Raw genomic sequence first — 23770 nt, 5'->3', positions numbered from 1 at the left:
AAAGATGTTGAGACAAGATACAACACACTTATAAACAGGTTTTGTAAACATGAAAACTAAGTAACAAGAAAATTAAAAATTACAGTGCTGTATGATATTAATTAGTCGTCACAAATAATTTAATTTAATAAAAGGCTGCGGCAAACAAAGTTTTAAGCCTCTTTCATTTTTTATGTATTGTTCATTTCATTGTTTTTTATATTGGAGGATCAACCATGAAAAGATAACAAAATCATGTTCAGATAGTTTTGCATTTTAGTAGCCTAGAACAGATTTCATGTCTGTCATGGAGCTCGGTTGGATAACCTGTGTCGACCTATTAACACCAAACGCAAGCATGGGTTTTTCCTGGATTATTGCCTCGGTGTGAAAGGTATATGTATTATTTTTAAGTAAGACATTGACATATTTCCATTCAAGTTTCAGAAGATTGGTCTCTGTTTAAACGTGTTTTAAGCAAAAACTGGCAGGCTATTTGGAGCCATATGAGAATGTTTTAGTAATTAAGTCATTCTAGCAAGTACAGTATATGGTCTGTATAGAAAGGGTTTCTGATACTGTTGAGCAAAATATACAACTTGTTTGATCTTGCAGTTTGCATTATTTTTGTGTAATAATGCATGCTATTTTATTTTGAAGGTTTGGACCAGAAGTTGTGTGTTTCACGCTGGCTGGTTTGACTCTGGTCATAGCCTATCAAACACAGAACAATGGACCGTGCAGAGGCGCAGCAACAGGGGAGAGAAGGGTGAGGAGCCTGCGGTGGCGGGGCGGGGAGCAGCTGAGCCAACCACCTCAGGGTCCTAAAAACTGGACAGACGGACTGAAAGATTATACACTGAAACACAACAATATATGACAGTAAATATAGAAAATTATCCAAGAAATAGCCATAATGAGGGTAAAGCAAATTAACTGCAGATATTTTACAGGTGTATTGTCATATTCATATATTCAGCAATAGTTAAATTCATAATTTGACCTCATTCCCTCATTTTTCTGCCTACCCAAACTAGAACCACTTAACGACCAAGTATTGACCAATGGTCATTAAGTGACCTTCTGGAAGGACCAATCATCTTCTGATCTGAGCAGGCGCTGGCCAATCTGCAGCCAGAAACACTTTGGATACTTTGCGCGCCCTTGAATCTTACGGGTCATGAAGATAAAGAAAAAATCGCGATATGCCAAGATAGGAACATACAGATCAGTAATAATATTATCAGGTGGTAAAGTGATGTAATTTGTTTGCCAATGATGATTGATGATTATTGATTAATTTTCACTGTAGTAGGTAGCTAACTACTATGTTTTCTATATTCTCGGTACAGTCTGCTAATGGGTCTTGCCCCATTATCAAACCATGAGATTTCCTAAGCAAAGATTTCGTCCCTTTTGTTTAATATTTCAAAATGGTCTGTTGGTCAGAGTTGTAGGTTATTGTTGGTCGACACCGTTTAAAAAGTTAGAATCATGGTTTCAAGTCCGATAATGGACGTTTGAAATCAAGCGAGGTTGTGCTAGTAGCTAGCTAGCTAAAGCTAGGGTTTATCTAAAGAGCTAGCTAGGTTTGGTCTGTAAGTTAGCTAATTATGTCTCTTCCCCCACACAGTCTGTCTCTCCGCTGAAGAAGTGTGAGCAAAGACCAGCTATCCTGCAGTTCAAAATCATCTTACAATCTGTGGTGACTCTTGTTTCGAGAAAATGGCGAGTGAAGACTCAGTTTTGGACAGGTAAAGTTAGCAAAGATAAGCCTAACGTTAGCTAATCTTTTAAGTGGCCATCTGAATGTGTTTTATATTTATTTATTTTAACTTAAAAGACTGAAACGTTAGAGTTGTTGATCTCTACTAGTTGAATGAAGCCTGGCTTTTGTCAGGCGTTCATATTTTACACAATTTAACTGAAGATGAACAATGTGTTATGTTAAAATTCTCTAAAGAGATGACACCATGTTCTGTTTAACAGCAACAGTATACATCCACGTATCTCAGTCCAAAATAAATCTATATTAAATCCATGTGGCTCATTGAGATTGTCCATAATGACTCATATTTTGCACTGTTTATTTGCATTGCATTAGCAGTATGTGAGAATGTATAACAGCTAAAACTAACCAGCAAAATGTCAAGAAGGAGTGCTAAAGCAACATCCAATGTACAGTCAAAACTCTATGAAAAAGAGAGTTGAAGCGACAAGGCCAAATACAAATAGATACAATAATGATGATATGAGGGACACTGGGAGCTCCTCCCTAACTGATACAACTGTTTGTCACAACAACAAAATATAACTTGAGGGGTAGGAATTAGTACCTTGTGTGCTCAAATGAACATTTTTATCACTATACCTGCATCGCTCAGTGGTTTTGTTAGCCTTATTGATAATTGTTTGTTGATGCTTGGATTTGTTTTGATTCTGTTTTCTTAATTGTCTATTAGTCTTGAAGAGTTGGACATCACCGATTCTGGCAGTGACTATGAGGCCACGATGAAAGCCACAAAGCGGAGAAAACAGGCAGTGCCTGGACCCCTGGTAAACGATCTTTATCTCTCTCAAAATAGTTCACTCTCGTTTAGATACTATTCATTTAGATTATTCACGAAAGAGTAGATCAGGACTATGATCTTGTCTAAGCTGGCATTTCTTATGGTATTGAATCAAGTTGCATCATTGTCGATCATTTCTCAGTTCTTATAAATGATCAAAAAGGCTTAACTATAATAACTGCAACAGTGTGGTAAGCCTACGCCTTATCTTGCAATGGCTATCACTAATTCATTTGACAACATCAATTCATTTTAAATCCACTGCTGAGCTGCCCTCCCATCTCTCTTTCATCTCAAGCCACCCAAGAGACATAGGCGTAAAGCTGCTTTGAAGGTGACGTCCAGCCCCAATAGTAGCCCCATCCCCACTGCTCCAGACCCCTCCCTGCAGCAGCATTCCCAGGGGACATCCAAGCAGGCCTCTCTTAGACCTGTGACTAGAGTGAATGAAGGGAACCAGGGCATCAGTGCAGAGGATATCTATGATGCTGTCCGCTCTGGAAAGAGCGCCATGGTGGTGAGCAAACCCTCAGATGAAGAGGATAGGGGGAAGGGGGTGTAAACACATGAAGGGAGGGAGGTGCTGAAGGAGGCATGTGTAATGAGAAGAGAAACAAGCCTGTAAGAGCCGACAATGAGAGATTATCATCTGCTGTCAGTGGCTGACTGATGTGACCCTACAGAATTGCCTTTGATACGCAGAGAGGATTTTCACAGAGTTGTGTAGTCAATGATTGACAGCATGCGTCCATCCCAACAATTGTTGTGCTGTGCCCAGTCTCTTCTGGTTAAAGACTAGAAAGGAAGGACCACATAACAATAGAAAGACAAAAAAGTGTAGTGGGCAGTAATAAAAAGAGTCTGTCGCTACAGTATAGAGCAGCAACACAATGCAGATAGTGATTCTGGGTGAAGGCCCACTTTCATACAGCACATTCAGCAAATCTGGCAAACTGCAGTTCACGAAATTTGACTTTACTCGCGAAGGTTTCTTAGCCCTAGGCTAAATTTTACTCCATGCTTCTACTACATTTCCAATTTATTACACTTCACATGCATTACACTATTATTATCAACACAACAGATGTTCTAAAGTAGTATTTTTTTTATGTGTTGCCACGGTTGCCAAAAATGATTATGCAAAGGAGATGGTGAATAAAACTGGAATTTAAAATGGGCAGAAAATATAAGCAGAGGAGAAAGTTGGGGCATACAGACCCTCATATGTTACTGAGAAAAACATGGCCAATGGTAGGAAGACGGGTTAAAGCTGAAATCCATAATTTCATTGAAATTGTATTTTGTTGTCATATCCATCTGCCCTTTGATCTGAGCCCCGCATTCTCATTGGCTGCTATCTCCCTGTCAATCTTAAGACGGTGGTGGATGAGTGGCTGGATAGCTACAAGCGAAGCCGCGAGGCGGGGCTGCTGGTGCTCATCAACTTCATTGTTCAGTCCTGCGGATGCAAAGGTCAGAGGTCAAGAGGGAGCCCGTGAGATTAGGGGTGGGGATCAAAGTTCAAGAGATTATCTTTCCAATTTCAGCTCAGGCAATGATCAGCAGTCGACTATTGATCTCCAAGTATGGTAACGATGCAATGTGTAGGTGCTGTGTTCATCCTCTGTCTATTGACAACACATCGATATTTTGTGAGAGTGGAATAAAAAGGAAAAGAAATCATACCATGTGATTTTAATTTAAGAACCAAAATTATTATTACACTTATGTATGTCCAGGTGTTTTTTCCACTTTAATTCCTAATGTGGAACATTGCATTTATGTTTCATTCTTTTGTCCAGGTGTGGTGAGCAGAGAGATGTTTGACAGCAAGCAGAATGCTGAGATCATCAGCACACTAACCAAAGAGTTCAATGAGGTGAGAAAAGGACAACCCTAGTTTTAGGTTTGTTTAAATAAATCCTAAAAAAAGATTATTCTTACAGATCTGCATGTTTGAATCTAGTTTGTAGTCTTTGAAATCCCTTCTCACTTCTAATAATTCTGGAATTTGCAAAGAAAGTCAAACAACCTCCATTTCCCAGGAGATTATGATCCAAAAGAAGGAGTACAGCGTAATGAACACACTAATTTAAATCTAATGCTGATAAATGGACACATTAATGAGTTAATCACTTTGTTTTGCTGCTGATGTAATTGTCATTAGCAAAGCGAACCACAGGCTTCTGTATCTGTACTTCGCACAGTGTAAGATGTTTCTTCCATTTCTTTTGTTTCCTTTGGTCCTCCAGGATTCAGTGAACTACCCTCTGTGCACTCCAGGCCCCCAGCTGAAGCGTTTCAAAGCAGGCCTGTGCGAGTTTGCTCGGGTTCTGGTGAGCTCCTGTCGGAATAGCCTAATTTATGACGAGCACCTCTTCCCCTCCCTGCTGGCCCTGCTCACCGGCCTGTCTGACTCGCAGGTCCGAGCCTTCAGACACACCAGTACCCTGCTTGGTAAGCTCATTCTACAATACAGGTGCATAAAATAGAAAGGTAAACACGCGCTGAAAGCTGATTTCATAAGTGAGCTTTGATTATAGTATTGAGGCTACACATTTTGATTGGTCGCAATCAGTTTTGTCATTCCTTTAGTTTTTGATAGGGGTTAAAACCTGCTCTTCATGCCTGTGATACCAGAGGTTTTTCTCCTGCTTTTCTGGGAGGCAGAACAAACTGCTCCATTCAGCTGACATCTGTTTTAGTTGCTGGAGAGGTTCTTTTGTTTTTCAGAATACTCCTCCTGTATAGCTTGCTTTTGTTGTTTCTCATTGTTTTCTTTTGAAACCTCTGCTCATCCATGTGATTTATTCCCTCCATTCAACAAGACCACAAAATACAATGCAACAGCTTATCCATAATGTGGTCAGGTTGGTAAGTACTGTACATTATTGGCAAGGATTTACTTTTTATACTATAGGTAATTCAGGGACACGAGTCTTCAGTCAAGATGGTGCAGTTAATGTAACTATTGGACACATGTTGTTGAGGATTTCTATGGGACACCGTATATAACCTACTGTGTAAATGTGTAAACATTCTTCTGCATTAAAATTGTAAAATCAGATTTAAAAACATGTTTAGTGAAAAGGGGTGAAAGTGGCAGACTGGGGGCGGCTTTATCCAAAGGGCGAGAGATGATGTTTTTTCTTGTTTTTATAGGGATTAATTTAGAAACATCACCAGTCTTTCCCCCTCCGATCGACCCCTGGTTATACGTATCTGTCAGTGCTGTTTAGTCTTGTCAGTCTGCTTGTTTTTTCTCTATTAGCTATGAAGTTGATGACTGGGCTGGTGGAAGTAGCTGTGATAGTGTCTGTTCAGCTGCAGACCACCCAGCGGCGATACGACATGGAGAACAGCAAGAGGGCGCATGACAGAGCCTCTGACAGACTGGAGGAGCTGCAGGCCTCCATCAGTGAGGTGACACTTACACACAGAAACACTGGCATGAGTGCAGACACACACACACACACACACACACACACACACACACACAGCCACTTCCACCTACATTGGCTTTGTAAGAAACATCTTTTTCTTTTCTTTTCTTGGGAAAGGACACAATAGACAATGACAAGGGCCAGTGTTTTCTAAGTTCTCAGAGAGCTCAAACTGAAACATACATGTTTAAGGCATTTTTTTGCATGTAAGTATGTCCGACACCCTACATTTTCCTTGCTTTTGTGGAACATAGGTTGTTTATTTGCTGGTGGGTCTTTTTTTTTTTTTTACCACCTGAATAGATTTTCCAATATATAAGTCAAAACATGATGTTTTACTTGCCAGCCTGGGTGAGTAGAGAAGAGAAGGCGCAGCCAGAATACATAATGTGCTTGCTATAATTTCTCATTACAGAAATTCTGAAATATAAAGACAGGTGCCTTTTTATATTAGGGACAACTGGTAGTGTACGTGCTAAATTATATTATTAAGACTGGTAAAGTAACCGGTAATATAACAATAGTATCTCGCCTTCCCTCACTGATAGACATGGATTGTTAGATTGATATAGACTGATGTAGATATGGTGAAATTTAATCTTTGGTCACTATAAAATCTTGAAGATGTTGAATGTTTGGAACATTTTGTGAGAATTGGTTGCCCCCACTAAACCACAGACTGTATATAAAAGGGGTTTAACAAATGTACAGGAGTCTTGAGTAACTGGGCCACTGATCTGTTCACAGTCTTGGTTGTGTATGTTTATATGCAAGTGTTTCATATGTACAGTGCATCCGGAAAGTATTCACAGCGCTTCACTTTTTCCACATTTTGTTATGTTGCAGCCTTATACCAAAATGGATTAAATTCATTTTTTTCCTCAAAATTCTACACACACAACACCCCATAATGACAACGTGAAAAAAGTTTTGAGATTTTTGCAAATTTATTAAAAATAAAAAACCTGAGAAATCACATGTACATAAGTATTCACAGCCTTTGCTCAATACTTTGTTGATGCACCTTTGGCAGCAATTACAGCCTCAAGTCTTTTTGAATATGATGCCACAAGCTTGGCACACCTATCTTTGGGCAGTTTCACCCATTCCTCTTTGCAGCACCTCTCAAGCTCCATCAGGTTGGATGGGAAGCGTCGGTGCACAGCCATTTTCAGATCTCTCCAGAGATGTTCAGTCGGATTCAAGTCTGGGCTCTGGCTGGGCCACTCAAGGACATTCACAGAGTTGTCCTGAAGCCACTCCTTTGATATCTTGGCTGTGTGCTTAGGGTCGTTGTCCTGCTGAAAGATAAACCGTTGCCCCAGTCTGAGGTCAAGAGCGCTCTGGAGCAGGTTTTCATCCGGGATGTCTCTGTACTTTGCTGCATTCATCTTTCCCTCTATCCTGACTAGTCTCCCAGTTCCTGCCGCTGAAAAACATCCCCACAGCATGATGCTGCCACCACCATGCTTCACTGTAGGGATGGTATTGGCCTGGTGATGAGCGGTGCCTGGTTTCCTCCAAACGTGACGCCTGGCATTCACACCAAAGAGTTCAATCTTTGTCTCATCAGACCAGAGAATTTTGTTTCTCATGGTCTGAGAGTCCTTCAGGTGCCTTTTGGCAAACTCCAGGCGGGCTGCTATGTGCCTTTTACTAAGGAGTGGCTTCCGTCTGGCCACTCTACCATACAGGCCTGATTGGTGGATTGCTGCAGAGATGGTTGTCCTTCTGGAAGGTTCTCCTCTCTCCACAGAGGAACTCTGGAGCTCTGACAGAGTGACCATCGGGTTCTTGGTCACCTCCCTGACTAAGGCCCTTCTCCCCCGATTACTCAGTTTAGATGGCCGGCCAGCTCTAGGAAGAGTCCTGGTGGTTCCGAACTTCTTCCACTTACGGATGATGGAGGCCACTGTGCTCATTGGGACCTTCAAAGCAGCAGAATTTTTTCTGTAACCTTCCCCAGATTTGTGCCTCGAGACAATCCTGTCTCGGAGGTCTACAGATAATTCCTTTGACTTCATGCTTGGCTTGTGCTCTGACATGCACTGTCAACTGTGGGACCTTATATAGACAGGTGTGTGCCTTTCCAAATCATGTCCAATCAACTGAATTTACCACAGGTGGACTCCAATTAAGCTGCAGAAACATCTCAAGGATGATCAGTGGAAACAGGATGCACCTGAGCTCAATTTTGAGCTTCATGGCAAAGGCTGTGAATACTTATGTACATGTGATTTCTTAGTTTTTTATTTTTAATAAATTTGCAAAAATTTCGAAAAAACTTTTTTCACATTGTCATTATGGGGTGTTGTGTGTAGAATTTTGAGGAAAAAAATTAATTTAATCCATTTTGGAATAAGGGTGTAACATAACAAAATGTGGAAAAAGTGAAGCGCCGTGAATACTTTCCGGATGCACTGTATGTGTTGTAGCTGCGGGAGAACAGAGCGGAGATATCCTCCATGATGAACGGCACGTTCCGTGGTGTGTTTGTGCACCGTTACCGGGACCGGCTGCCTGAGATCCGGGCGGCTTGTATTGAGGAGTTGGGCGTGTGGCTGAAAACGGACCCTGAAGACTTCCTGAACGATGGATGTCTTAAATACCTGGGATGGACCCTGCATGACAAGGTAAACACATATATACAGGACTAGATGGAGTAAAGTGGCATGAAGTGTTACTATAATGCCATTCGCGGTTCCACTCTCCGCTGGCAGCACCATGTATCAAAGAGGTAGCAGCTGTCTGTCTGCAGCCGTCCGCAATGACAATGACAAGGACTGAAGTTTGTGGAAGTGGGCTTTCCAAATTGAGCAGCTTTTTTATTTTATATTCAACATTATTATAGGCTTTGACAGCCTCTCACACCAGACACATTCACACACTCACACAAAGAGAAATGTCCAGTATGAACAGACTTGGGCATCAGTCTGTATGCAGGTTATAGAGGGTGTGTTACTATACTTTCTCCTCTTTTCCCTCAGCAAAGTCCAGTGCGTCTGCAGTGTGTGCGTGCCCTGCAGGGTCTGTACCAGGAGAATGAATTCATTGGCCGCCTGGAGCTTTTCACCAGCAGATTTAAAGTGAGGAATCCCTCTGGATTGGACTCACACTTCATTTAATGCCTCTATTCTCCCTCCTTTTCCCCTCCTGTCTGTCTTTTGGTCTGTCTGCCTCAGCATCTCTCTTTAATCTATTGTCTCAGCTTATTGTATTGTTTCCATTTTGTTGCCTGTCTATCACTCCTCCCAGTAATTTCCTCCCCCTCCCCTTATTTCTTTGCCTTTTTTAGTTTTTTTTTTTCACCATTCCTGTTTGTTGTTATAGTCTCTTCCTTTGTCTGGGCGTGTGTCTGGGTGCATTAATTGCTGCCAATTACTGATGGTTAATAAGCTCTTCTCAAACACATAAAAACCCTCCTAAGCCACATGTGCTGCAGCAGATAAAAGGTTTTCATGCCATGGCTTAGCGCCTAATCAGTGGGTTTGTGTGTGTGCATGTATGTCTGTGGGTTTGGGTTCATTTATGCATGTCTGTGCGTGTCACTTTCATGCCTGTTCATCTGCTGGCATTATTTTTCATTTGTCGGTGTGTGTGTGTGTGTGTCACTGCATATCTGAGTGTGTGTGTGTGTGTTTAGGAGAGGATGCTCAGCATGGTGCTGGACAAGGACTCAGACGTGGCAGTGGAAGTGGTCAATCTGTTGCTGCTGATCCAACAGTGAGGGGTTTCTCTGTCTCTGGTGGTTTCTCAGTGCCACTATCTGCAACACAGAGTACAGGAATTTCTTTTATTGTAGTCAAAACATACGAAATATACATTTTACTGATTTTACTGAGTGCCTTTTCCTCTTTTTTCTGCATAGATCATTTTGAGCTGTATTTACAGAAAGGTTTGATTCAAATGCAGTTTAGAGCATCGGTAATAATGCTATGTAATTATTTTATTCATTTATTCTTTGGTCTTTGCACCATATTGCTTGTTATGGGTGTTTCATTTAAAGGTCAGATAAATTTGTGCCAAATCGCTCATTCAAAAACATTTTTCATCTGAAAAAGTGATGCACACACAGCCAAACAAAAACAAATATATCTTGGTTGCCCACAAGTAATTCCAAGTCCAGTTTCTCAACAATAGAAGTGTAATGGTTACTCATTACTGTGATAACACTCTTTGTCATTAATGCTGATGATTCACAGCATGAGTCGTGATCTCTCACTTTGGCCAACATCTCGCACCACTGACTCACGTCTTGTGTAAATGAGATGTTTTCAGGATTAATTAACAAGACAGATGACTATGTGGTAATGTTAGAAGAATTCAGTCAAATATCAATACAAATCACTTGACATGACAAAATACATATACATGCTTGATGACAAAGGGCTGTTTCACCTTGTGATTTTTCAGTAAGTAACTATATTGTCTATTGATATGTGTGCACATATGCAGGACGACAGAGGAAGGCCTGAGAGAAGAGGAGTGTGGCCACATTTATCCTCTGGTTTACGCTTCACACAGAGGCCTGGCGTCGGCAGCCGGCAGCTTTCTCCACAACAAGTACATTTTCCTCCTTACTTTCCGCACGCTGTCAGGCTAAGTGTTGTCGTAACGTTAAGGTGCAACTCATTATATGTGCCGTATTCGACAAACATGTTTCAATTTCTGTTTGTTGTATGATTTCTTCATCAAAGACATTCCACCTAAAAAGAAAACATTTAAACCTTTTTCATGAACTTGAGAAGATTTTAGTTAAATTTGTTGACAGCTTTTCTAATTCACACCAAAGCTTGGATGAATAACTGTTTTCACTTTGTGGTTAATATAATGCGGAAATTGTTTTTATGTGTGCATGTCAGGCTGAAAAGTGTGATTGGCAGTGAAAACCAGGAGAATGATAAAAGTGACAAAGCAGCCTTCTTTCAAATCTTCATCTCCTTCTACATCCAGAGTGAGGTAGTGTCTCTTTCCGTCCCCGTCTCCCCTTTATTCCTATCTTTCTCTCTCCATCTGACAACTTCATGAAAATGTATATGTATAATTTTCTTCTTTTATAATTTTCTTCACCGGCAGTGGGATTTGAAGAAGTACTGACTAATAGAGCTGAAATATTTGGTTTCAAAGTAAATTTCTTATTAATTTTGCTCATAGAGAATTTGATTATTTGCCATTCTGTTTTCATGATGAAAGGTAGACAAATATATATATATACTGTTCAAATCCTGTTTTATTTTGATTTCCCCATGAAGCATTGTAGCATACTATCCACAAGACAAAACAACATTGTGCACATCCTGGTTATGTTGTTTATTATTCATTTTGGCAGAGCTCCAAAAAGCACTAAGAACAATATTGCATTTTTCAGTATTCATGGTTAAGTTGGGTCTCACAGCAGACAAGTCCGAGTCTCAATTCTAACTCTACAGCTCTGGGTTGATACATATCACATCTTAAATTGCTGGAACTCTCTGATAGAGAACATGATTTGTAAGTTTTGTGCCAAAGACTTTTAGTTTCAACAGCTAGTTCAGAAAGACACTGGTGCTTGACAGCTGTGCAGTAAAGTGAAGTTGTAAAGTTAATTTAAATCAATTCATTCACTCTCTTGACAGTTCCATGAGCATGGGGCGTACCTGGTGGACAGTCTGTGGGGTGTGGCAGGATCCGAGCTGAGAGACTGGGAGACTATGACTACATTGCTGCTGCAGGAGGCTGGTGAGGAACAAGATGAGGCTTTGTACACACCACACGTGTGTACAAAGCCTCATCTTTTAGCTGAGTCGGCGCATAGAGTTCAGCTGAACACCAATACACCAAAATCATTTATATTACTCTCATGTTGCTCCCTTGCTGCCTTGTGTAGTCTCAACCTTCACCCACTCAGTTCTGCACCTGTCTGTACCTCTGTGTTGCTAGGTCTGATGTATGAGGAGGAGGGGGCTCTCATAGAGCTGATGATGTGTGCTATCAGACAGGCAGCACAGGCAACCCCACCTGTTGGGAGAACTCAGGGCAAGAAGGTGGTGACACACACAGACAAATACATGATGTTCCTCTGTAGTTTATGATTTATGGAACAGTGGAGCTTGGGGGCGAGAGACATGTCATTCTTTTTTTTTACTTCAAATGTATCTATCAAAAAGTCATAGTTTTAAAGTTGCAATATGCAACTTTGTGACACTAAATAGGAATAAATGAGATACACCACATTAGTGTGAAATGTGTGCAAATATTAGTATTCCTTTTTTCATTGTAGTCCTCACACTTGTTTTTGGTTACATCAGTCTCAGGCTTCATCCCATTTCAAGATAGACAGCTTATTACAATGAGCGACAAGTGCTTTATGTTGGTAATTTACTCACCTGTGGTCACTTTGAACATAGAGGAAACACACACACTCATGATATCTGAATGCTTTTTGTCCTCGCATGTGCTCGTCTGTGTGGTTGAACTGCTGTCCTGTGACTGTTCACTGAACATACGTGTGGGATTAGATCCTGAGCATGAAGGACAAGAAGATCCAGGAACAAGACAGGAGGCGTATCACCACACACTTCATCCCCTTACTGCCACAGCTGCTGGCCAAGGTACACAGCCAAGGTTCATAACACTGATATTACAAACATTATTAAAGTTAATGCATTGTACACAAAGGGTTAAAACTGTTGGCAAGGCATCATAAATATCGCCACCTTAAATTATACACTAAAGAGTCATACAGTATTACTTTCGATAGATATTGCTACCTCATATTACATTGAGAATGAAGGTAAACTTACTATGCCAACAGTATTTGTTATTTTCATTTCACGTGTTTTTCTCCTCCCCTCACTGACCTGCAGTACTCAGCAGATGCAGTGAAGGTGACCCTCCTTCTCAAAGCTCCTCTCTACTTTGACCTGGAGATGTACAACAGCGCTCCGCGGCTGGAGAAGGTAGGAGTGGAGGAAATGTGAAAGACCAGCTTCATTAATTACTCTGAATACATCATTTAAATCTCTTCAGACATTTACATAGTGTTCCTTCTAAATCATTACCTCCTGTACCCACTTTAACATGCTCCTATTCTAAAATATATTCCTGAGATGTCCTTATTCCTTTCTAAATTATAAAAGTCTCTCAGGTCAAAAAGAACAAAGGTGAACAATGACTAACCGGCTGGTCAGGGACTTGAGGTAATGAGCTCACCTGTGGCAGATATCCTCAGCCAGCAGACGCTGAACCAGTGGTGATGGGGAAGGCGCATAATGGGCAACCAGCAGAGGTGTAAATAAGATCAAGTAGGGAGGCACTTAAATCTGTCGTAAAGGGAAATTTATCACAACAAGAGACACAATATAAGTGACCTAGTGGTGTTCAAGTGGTCAGTTTGTACGCATTCCAACAGTGAAAATACATCACACATTCAATTTCAATTTAACACAAAACATGTATACCCTCATATCCCACTGACTTCACCTGCACCAAAATATGAGGAGCCCGGACTCTGTGTGGAGCATTTAATTACATTTCTAATTCAAATTATCCCCTTCTTCAAAAGTTGACATTGACACAGTCATCTTAATGAATGCTGGTGGCCCCGCTCACTCAAGTCAGTGTGCCTGAGTGAACAAACCAATAAACCTGTTCTACTTCCATCACAAAATCTGTTCCCCCCTTCGATCTTTCCTCCATCTCTCTTTGTCAGCATCTGGACCTGCTGCTGTCTCAGACATGTGGTATTGTAGAGAAGCACACAGAAGACACTGTGTTGGAGGCTTGTGCCCACCTGGCCAGCGCCCTTTGCTCCGACCGGTACACCTTCTCCTCCCGCGCACACCTGGCATTCAGCCAGCTGGTGGACGGCCTGACCGAGTGCTTCAGCACCTACTTGAGTGACCTGCTGCAGGTGAGTGTCGGTGAAGCTTGCCTACAGGGAAATATGGCATGTTATAAAAGGCATGCACATACTATTCCTCCACCCCATTAATATCGTTGAGGGTAGGCTAAATAACAGAAACACCTGTATAATGCAATGAAGTTGAACAGCAGCCCCCAAACAGGTAGGATTTATTGCAGGACTGTTGTTTTAGACTGCATTAGTTTTAGCTAGGTGTACCTAATAAACCAGCAACTATTATAACACAAATAGGTGTCTCCAGTGCACCATATTATTGATTTCAGTTGTAATCCGTAAGTAATAAGTTAAACTTAACTGTAGTACTGTAGTAAATAGATACATGCAGACCTACTATATATAATTTAACTGTGAAAACACAGGATTGTGCTCCAGATCACCAAAAGAAGACTATAACAAAGTTAAGAAGTGACAAAGACTTGGAAACAAATTATAAGTCAGAACTGTCAGGGTGTTTAACATAAGCACTTTTTAAAAAATTAATTAGTAGTTTTTAGCTGACATGTTTTTGTAGCAAAACAAACAAAATCAGTGACCATCTGTTCTCTCAAGAGTGTGAGTATGTTCGTGTTTGTGTACCCAGGCTACTGCAGATGACGATGACGTATACAGTGCAGCCACTGCCTTGAAAAGGATTGCGGCCTTGAGCAGGTAAGTGTGCGTTCTCATGTGAAACAGGGCAGAAGTACAGTTTCTTAAACAGAAGGTGTGTGTCTGTGTTTTCCAGTGCCAAGGACCCGACAGGTTGGAAGCTGTTCGACTCCTGTCTCAAGCTTCTAAAGAGCAGGATGGAGTCCAGAGAGCTCGACAAGGAGGTCTGTGATAAAGTCTCACATTGTGATATTTGACTGTTGTGTTGTGATAATAGAAGCCATAATTTAAGGTGGTTCAAACCCCTGGAAAATGTGAGTAGATTTATTTTTTGATGACAAACAAGGATGGGGGCTTGAATATCGCAGCATGTGAATTCAAGATTCTAAGACACCACAGTAAGCTTCATGGAGCTGAAAGGTTTATTGCAATATCATGTAAATTGTATTAATTGCCTTTCAAAAGAGGCATCATTTGACTGTGTCTGTTAATTGTAAAGTACATAAAATTTTAGTTAAATTATGTGTTTGCCGAATTGTAGATATGGATCTACTTGGAAAAATTCAGTGGAAGAGATTTTTTTATGTATTTTTCTTTCCTTTTTATATCCTTTCAGCTCATGGCCTCGGCTCTGAAGTGTGCAGCCTTTCACCTGATGTGGGCTAAAGTGAATGCAGTCAACTCCACACCAGCTGAGGTGTTCGTCTGACATTATAAAACAGCTATGTTCTTTTCTCCAACACTGCATTCGTCCTTTATTGGATGTTTAGAAATAGTTTGACCTTCTCTCAGTCTTTCACACACTAACTTGGCTCCTGCCTACCTGCACACGATAACATGACCTGCGTGATAAATACTTTCTTGATGGCTATCACATCACAGCCAACCCACGGTGGCCATGTTGGTGGCCTTCCTGTGTATTTCTGGAGCTCTTTTCGTCTGTGTTGTTCAACAATTCACCAGCTGCGCAGACAGCAGGCAATTAACACAACAATCTGTTATTGTACATCCAAGCCCTCAATGACACTCAGACATTTATTTCCCTCTGGTTCACACTTTTTCTTACTGCTTCTCTTAATGCTTTTGTTCTTCCGTTTCATTCTGTCTTCACTCTCATTTTCACTTTTTCTGCTGTTTTTCTCTGTTTCACACACACTGCGCATGTCATTATTACTCATTCAGCCATTTGTGTGTTTACCTAAACCAGAGTTCCAGAGAACACACATACAGATCCCTTCCTTGTGTCAAGTTATTTTCATCTCTTGCCTATTTGTATTAATAGCAGCAATCTGGCAGGTTCCTCCTGCATGCGTACTCACGCACAGACACACATTGAAACATCCACATGTAGGCTTTGCTACTGTCTATTTTGGCAACATGATGGCATAGTTAACAGGAAGAGAGCACTTTGATAGCAGTTTTACATCCCTTGAAAAGTGTCCACCATCAAGAATCCCTACAGGAGGTGGTGCAGGTCTTTAATTCCAGACTTTGACCATCTTGTTTGATGAGCAAATGTACAATTTTTATCAAACATTACGTGGATAAATGTAGGGATCATATTTGATGGGACCTGCCTTTGTTTCTTTCAAGTCTTGAATCCCAGTTGTTTGATAAATAACTTAAATTTGGAGGCTGAATTATAGTTATAATGTCCACATGATGACAATAACCTGCCTTGCACCTCATTCCTGTCCTACACACAAATATATGACATGTAATATATCAATACACATCAAAGATCGTATCTGAGATCTCCCTACCTCTGCTTCTTGTCCGTCCATCACCATCTGTTCCAGGCGGAACTGAAGCGTCTGAAGAAAGATGTGCGTTTGTTCTGCAGAGTGTCTCAGACCTGTTTGTCTCTGAACCAGGCTGAGATCAGAGATCAGGTAAGAACTTAGTTATAGTTCATATGTGAACTAACATTGTGGCCACATCATTTTGAACACTAAGGCTTTAGGTTAGAGTGGCTTAAGTTCAAAGGTTATTTTTCCTTTTATACACTTATAGTATATAGTAGGTGGAAGCTCGTGTCCTTGAGACTAGTTGCCCCCCTGTTACCCTATGACACCAAAAATACTTCTCAGACAAACTGACCAAGCTACAGGCAAGCTGATAACATTTTTATCAGCTTTTACAGCATTTGTAAAAGGTAACATATCTGAAATTTTTACATAGAAACATGGTAAATTCTAATAAAGTCTGTGTCCGTCCATCCACAGGCATTTGAGCTGCTCTGTGACTTGCTGCTCTTGTACAGTGTGAGTGCAGCTCGCTTTGAACCCGCCCTCCAAACGTTGGTCCACCTGCCGTCTGATTCCCTGCGTTCGGAGATGGCTGCTTTCCTCCTGGACTACGTCTTCTCTGACACTGAAGCCACTGAGCTCAACGGTATTTTGACACCAAATGAAAAACTAACATCTACTCTTAAAATAAATGTTTGCCTAAACTGTGGTACTTTCCAGAAGCACTTTCAGTCTTTGTTGACAAAGAGACAATGCTGTGGCAGACCTCTCCATCTTTTAAACCTCTGGATGATGATGCTCAGAAAAGGATTTTGTTTTCCTTGTGGATGTGTAGTGTTTTGGAAACAAACTGCTCAATTTTGACACTGCCAAAGCTCTCCCAGAGGAGCCTCCCATCATTTATGCCTGCAGACATGGTTTTTGATGTCTTGTTTTGAGAATCTGCTGCTATAACAAATCTATTTTTTTCTGTATTTCACAATGTGCTGCCAATTCCCAAGCCAGATACCCGTCTTTCATCACACGTGCTGTTGTTTGTTTGTGTCTTATCAATACCTCAAAGTTTGCTCATCTTTCACATTACTGTCCTGTCTCATGCTCTCCCTTCCCATTCCTCCACCCATGGCTCTCCTCTCTAGCTGAGGGTGAGGAGGAGATGAAGATAACTGTTCTCCAGAGGAAGCGCAACCAGCTGGCTGGCTACTGTAAGCTGGTCATCTACGGGGTGCTGGACCTCACCGCCGCCACCGACGTCTTCAAGCACTACAGCAAGGTCAAGATGGAGATGAGGGCTTTAAGGGATAGTTAAGTTTTATTAGCCGAGCATATTACATATACTTTATAAACACACATGGCTGTGTGTCACAATTGTGTGCACACGTGAGTGAGTTTATAAATTGTTAAATTAATAGTTAAGTTAGACATTCTTTGGAGAAATAATTTGGGTTAGGAATACAGGAAACGGGTCTACACAAAATTAATTGAGATGTGTAAGAGAGTGGAGGAGGGTGAGAAAATCTGTTTTAGAAGCAGCGAGGTGTAAAGAGTGAGTCAGAGGAAGAGTGGTAAAGGAAGTACAGATGACCAGAATGGAGTGGATTATTTTTACATTTTTAGATATTTAGACAGTCGTTAATTAAACAGCCTAATGATCATAACTGAAGTTTTGTTTTTTTTTCTTTTCCGGTTTTCTCCAGTACTTTAAAGACTTTGGTGACATCATCAAAGAGACTGTGAGCAAGAGCAAGCTTATCAGTCCCGTACAGAGCGCCAGGACTGTCTGTCTGAGTCTGCAGCAGGTCTGCACTTACATGTCTATTAGTTCTTTTTATTGTGTAGTGTGAGAGCAATGAACTTTTGATTAATACATGAAATACCGTTGAAAACTGCAATCTATGATGATGATGATGATAATCCTGCATCCTACTAAAATAGTATTACTAAATGTTGTTTTCTTGTCTTAAACACGTCTTTTGATAGTCAACATGTGGTATCTGTTAGTGTTTTTTAGTTTTATCAGCTCTCATCATTTTATGTTTATTCAGACATCATCGCTGCGATGGTCTGATGCTGTTTACAAATAAGATAAAATCTTTGCACTGAAAAACAACAGCTACCTAGAACTGACAGATGTTTATCAACGTGTGGCTGTATCTGAAAATATGTTTGGGATATGCCAGGATGAGTGTTACATACTAATATGTATAGAAGTAATATTAAGTTTTGCGGTATTGCTACATGCTGAAAACATCGAAAGATAAGCAGATCATATAATTTCATTGTGACAGTGTGTTATCTGCCCCAGATACATGTGCATCCTCAATTGTTTGTAAGTGGGAATCTATCTATTTACTATATGACTAACATTTGGATTGTGCCTGACAGATGGCCAATCACAGAAAATTATATAAAACGTATAAATCCATGAAATGTGTATATAAATGTTCTCCACTTGTTCAGTCAAGTCAGTGTTTCACGTGGCCAATCTCTCCTCGCCAAGCCAATTAAAACCAGCTCTTGAATTGTTTTTGAAGCGTTAGCCAACCAGCAAACAAGTGGAACAGCGTGTCCTCATCTATAGAAGGAGTTTGAATGGCATCCCTTTAGCATAACGTGTTTATGTAAAGTCATGTCTGTGTGTGTTCAGCTGTTCTCAGAGATGCTTACGGAGGACCACAGCAGGCAGGATCTCGGTGAGATTAGAGACTTAGCCAAGAGGCTTGCTATGAGCTTTGGCATCGATCTTCATCGTGTCCGCAAACCGCTGGTGGCCCTGCACACGTAAATAACACACCTGTCTCTGACAAACACATACACACCTGCCCTGTCAGGTTATCACTCAACTTATTCCATTTTGGTTTGACTATTTTACTTTCTTCTTTCTCTTTTCTTTCTTTTTTTGAGGGCAGTTTTCTGGCTCTAGGGGGCAGCCATAGCTCAGTGAATGTAAAAGACACGGACACTTTTCCTCTTACATGATAATCAACTCATTAGTACTAAATTGTCACACTTGAAGTGTGTAAATTAAACATAGTGCTTTTTACACTGTAGTTGTTCATTCGGTTTATAGATTTGGATTGCTATTGTGTGTATGTGTTGGTTGTGCGTGTGTGTGTGTTGTGTTTGTCGTGCACTTAGGGACGGTATACGTTTCGCGTTTCGGGACCCACAGGAGGGAGAAGAGCAGTACCCCAATATGGCCTTCTTGGAGATCCTCAGCGAGTTCAGTTTCAAGCTGCTGCAACCAGACCGCACCCAGCTGTGAGAAACTAAAATTTACAAGCTCAACCACACAAGCATTTTTTCACTGCATCTTACTACCTTAATACTCACTTGATATAAGCATTATATGCCATTTTATGAAAATAACAATGGTCATACCATCTCACTTACCTGAATCCAGTGCCAGTGTTTCAGAGGATTTCATGTTACATTTCAGTTCATTTGCTGGCATCATCACCTGGATAAAAAAGCTAAACATTTTTTCCCCTCAAAGAGGAAAGGTAGATTTTCTTGTCCAATGGCCACAAACTAATGGTAAAAGTAACTTTTAAGGACAAGCAATAGATTGAATCTGATGGTGGTGTGAAAAGTGGAATCACTGCCCTCCTTGTCCAAACTGTGGGCTTGAGCCTTTTAAATTAAGATTTGTGGGTATTAATAAGCTTTCCTGAGAAAAACAATTCTGAAACAAAAACTTAATTCCATGTACTTCTTCCTGAAATGTCACTTTGGTTTTTGTATTAATCCTTGTATGAATTTGATTCATCATATTTTACAGAAAATCTTAACAATGGTTTCTTTGTCCTCATCCCTCTGTCACTCTGTCTTCCTCTCCCAGGGCTGCGTTTCTGAAATCAGAGTGTCCCAGTGCTGCCCTCTCCTGGCCATCAGTCAGACTGTATCAGCGTTCCTTGGAGGTCCGCTCCTCTTCAAAACCCAGAGAGCAGGAGGAGGGAGGCGATGCTGTCTCCTCAAATGACACCCCTGTAGCGAAACGCAAGAGGACCGCTGCCCAGGGTGAGATGGACATGTGTATGGGTACGCAGCACATGTTAACAGTAAAAGCTGCTACATGAATGATTTGGGAACTATGTGGGACAATTCTGTCTTTGATTCCCTTCCTGAACGCGATGTCTTCAAATTGTCTGTTATGTCTGACCAACAGTACAAATTTGAAGATGTTCAATTTATAATGACATAAAACTGAGAAAAACTACAAATAGTCACATTTTATGGAACCAGAGAATATTTAGTATTTTTGCTTGAATGACTTAAATGATTCATCCCTTATAAAAATTGTAGTCAGTTTTCTGTTGGCTTACTAACTAAATGGCTCTTGGTGTTAATATCTGTGTGAAGCCATTGGACTGTGCAGGACGTTGTGACTATATCTTCTCTATAGTATGTAAAACACCTAACATTCACAAAGTGTCATAGTTAATAACCTTACATAGTTGACCTCTATCTCCTCCAGGTTCAGGGTCCAGCACAGTCAGAGGGTCCTGGTTGGACAGCAACAGTATCCACAGCAGCCTGCACACCCCAGCCCTCACCTCCACTGCCCAGAGACAGCCAGCCAAGCAGCTGGCCTTGAGGAAACCCAGAGCCACAGAGTCTGATATCGGCAGCGGCTTAACGGAGCCTGAGTCTGAGGATGAGTTCTCCTCAGGGTAAGATTAGCTTGCAGTATCTACACTCTCTATTATAGAGGTTCAGAGATTACTGCCAGGTCCCAGCCAAATGTTGGAAATTGCCACGGGTCAATTACTTTCTGTCTATCAGCCAGAAGTCAGAAACTCTCTGTTCTGTTCTAAATGAACACTTTGTGCAGTGTTACTGGTGTTACAACCAGCCACTGTGGTCAGTAGAGGAAGAAGCTTATTCCTCTGGGCACATGTTGCAGCTGCAGAAACATTTGTGACTTGACAGTTAATTTTCCTCATGTGTTGACTCAATAGATGCATTAGGTAGGTAGATATGTAGATGGAAAGAAGCATGGAAGATTCACCAGGTGCTTTGACCATCTTACCAGTCAGCCAGAATTTGTAATAGCCTGAGAAGAAGACTTCGTGGCTGCCAAAATGTACCTGCTGCTGTTCACCAGGTCCCAGATGCGAAAGGTGAAGCCCACCAAACGCCGCCAGCTTTCCTCCAGCCAGACTGGCCCCACTTCGGATCGGCAAGACCTGAACTCCCACCTCACCTTGTAAGACTGATCTTAGATACAAACTGTTTCACTGTTTTTATAATATTTAGAAAATTTGTCTGATTTCGGGATAGCTATTATCAGGTAGGAATAATTGCATTAGAATTAAACAATTTTACCTACTTTATGTATATAAAGCAACCTGGTACATTAAACATTCAATATTATTCCAGCATATTTACACTCTGCACTACTATTGTATTCTTGTTTACAATTTACAGAAACAGTCTGACTTGTATACAGGCATTGTATGTTGTTATTCATATTTGCATTGTTTATATAAATATACTTTTTCTAGATATTGTCACCTACTTGTTTGTACATAATAGCTAAATGTTTAATTTAGTTCAGCTTTGTCCTTGTTTTTTAGCTGTATTTCTATTTCTGTGTAAATGCATTGAGAACAACAAAAAAACACATTCCTTGTATGTGTGTGTGTAAGTATGTATGTATGTATGTATGTGTACACATACTCGGCCAATAATTCTTCTGATGAACTGTGTTTTCTCTCCAGGCTGTCTCTGATTGAGGACGACAACGAAGAAAGAGAAGAGATTGAGGATTATGAAAGTGACTCTGAACGGGATTCTACATATACACTGGTAAAAGACACCTTGGCCCATGTTGGTCATTTACAACAAATGACTCATTTGCATCAGATATACTGTACTTGAATCAGCTTGAAAGTTTGGCTATGATAAACAGATAACACTCAAGTCTATATAATCAGTCTGAGTAGCACCTTTATAATACAGTGCTGTGCCACTATTTGAACTGAGGTACAAATGAATTAATGCCTGTGAAAGTACATTATACTCTTTTCATTTTACAGACTCATTAATGGTACATTATGGCAGCAATTGTAGTACCAATAGAGTGTAATAAATAGAGTATAAATAAAGAGAGACATGACGTTGGGACAGTGCCTCTAGTGGTATATTAATGCACTTTGTATGGGTTTTCTGTTCTTGACATACATCTTTTTCTTTTACAAAAGAAGTAAATAAAGATTAAGGGCTGCATTCCTGGAAAGCTCAAACTTTTTTCATCCTGTTTTTGCTCTGCAGCCCTCCACGCGTCACACCTCAGCCAGTGTCCTTGATGAGCTCTTTGAGTGAGGGCACAGAGACCTGGACCGCCTTGGGAATAACAGTTCTTTTTGATTAGTACATCTCTTCAACACTGCTGCGTTTTGAGTGTACTAAGTATTAGGGCCATCTGTTCTTCTAATTGACCCGTTACTGAGTTCACCTATCAGATATTTCAGTCATTAATCTTGTTGGAGGGGAAGAGAAAGGCAAAACAATGACTATGAAGTCCGGGGACAAAAGTTGTTGCCATTCATGTTAGGAATGTTTATGTTTTGAATATGTATCAAATGTCCAAAAGAAATGTTGTGTTGCAGTTTGGTTACGTCCCTGTAGGCTGGCAGCAAGTCTCTCCTCCTGTGTTCCATGTTTTGAATTTGGTTTCATAATTGCAATGTTGTTGACGCCGCCTTTTTTTGAACACTTGTTAATTTAATGTTTATTAAAAGATGCTTAAGTGAGCAAAGTAACCCTGAAAGAGTCTTTTTAGTAGGATCAAAAGAAAAGGTGTTTGTGAGTGAGCAGATAAATAAACACTGACTCAACGCAATTTAGAGAACGCACATACTGTATGATTTATTAGTAAATGAATAAGAGCAGAACTTTATTTCACTTCATTTTTTTTAAGGACACACTGAGAACAATATGCCAGGGGGTTAGTAAATTGCAGAGTAGAGGACATTGAAAACATGCTTTAAAAATTAAAATACTTATATTATTGCAAGGATATTCAAGGACTGCTCACATTCATTATGGAATAAAGGCTTTTTGTTGGTGAATTTGCATATATGAAACTTATCTAAGATAAGTATAATGCTTGTTTTTCTGTTATCATTCAACAACTCAAATAGTTCAACAGTTTATCATAAAGTAAAGCTGAATCAGCCATTGCATTTTCAATAATGAACTTGGAAATACTGTATCTTGCCAAAGTCCAGAATAGTAACATGCCTAAAGAGATGAGGCACAGTTTAAATCAGTGCAGTGCAGAGGAGCAAACTAATCATTCGTGATTGTTTTCCATAAACAAATTTGTGTTTAAAGGACGCCTGCTTTATCTTATTTGTAATCAGGGATTTGTGAGGAAACTACCGACATGTCATTATAATGAGTCTATTGTATATGCTGTGTTATAGGGGAGGAAACCTTCAACTCCTGAGAGTTTTAATAGGTTTGTTTTGGCCACGATTTAGTGTTTATATCACTTGTACTGGAGCCTGAAGTGTTCCAGTTCACTCTGCG

The 23770-nt window shown here is 40.5% G+C and overlaps 1 protein-coding gene across 1 annotated transcript; it reads left to right on the top strand.

The window, feature by feature from the left end:
- The first annotated feature begins 1704 nt into the window (after positions 1–1704).
- LOC139291519 (cohesin subunit SA-1-like) lies at positions 1705–22558 on the top strand. Its single transcript, XM_070913571.1, has 31 exons — positions 1705–1733; positions 2442–2535; positions 2848–3066; positions 3926–4022; positions 4352–4428; positions 4802–5006; positions 5821–5972; positions 8428–8625; positions 8980–9078; positions 9636–9715; positions 10448–10555; positions 10855–10951; positions 11608–11710; positions 11912–12015; positions 12490–12582; positions 12838–12930; positions 13683–13883; positions 14476–14543; positions 14620–14707; positions 15100–15180; positions 16283–16375; positions 16709–16877; positions 17371–17504; positions 17929–18030; positions 18879–19012; positions 19370–19492; positions 20073–20251; positions 20709–20904; positions 21339–21440; positions 21955–22042; positions 22508–22558. Exons 1-31 carry the CDS (start codon positions 1705–1707, stop codon positions 22556–22558), a joined length of 3657 nt encoding a protein of 1218 aa, XP_070769672.1.
- The last annotated feature ends 1212 nt before the right edge of the window (positions 22559–23770 follow it).

The sequence above is a fragment of the Enoplosus armatus genome, chromosome 10 (genome assembly GCF_043641665.1).
Source record: "Enoplosus armatus isolate fEnoArm2 chromosome 10, fEnoArm2.hap1, whole genome shotgun sequence".
In the NCBI taxonomy this organism is placed as follows: domain Eukaryota; kingdom Metazoa; phylum Chordata; class Actinopteri; order Centrarchiformes; family Enoplosidae; genus Enoplosus; species Enoplosus armatus.
This window is presented reverse-complemented; position numbering and strand designations above follow the sequence as displayed.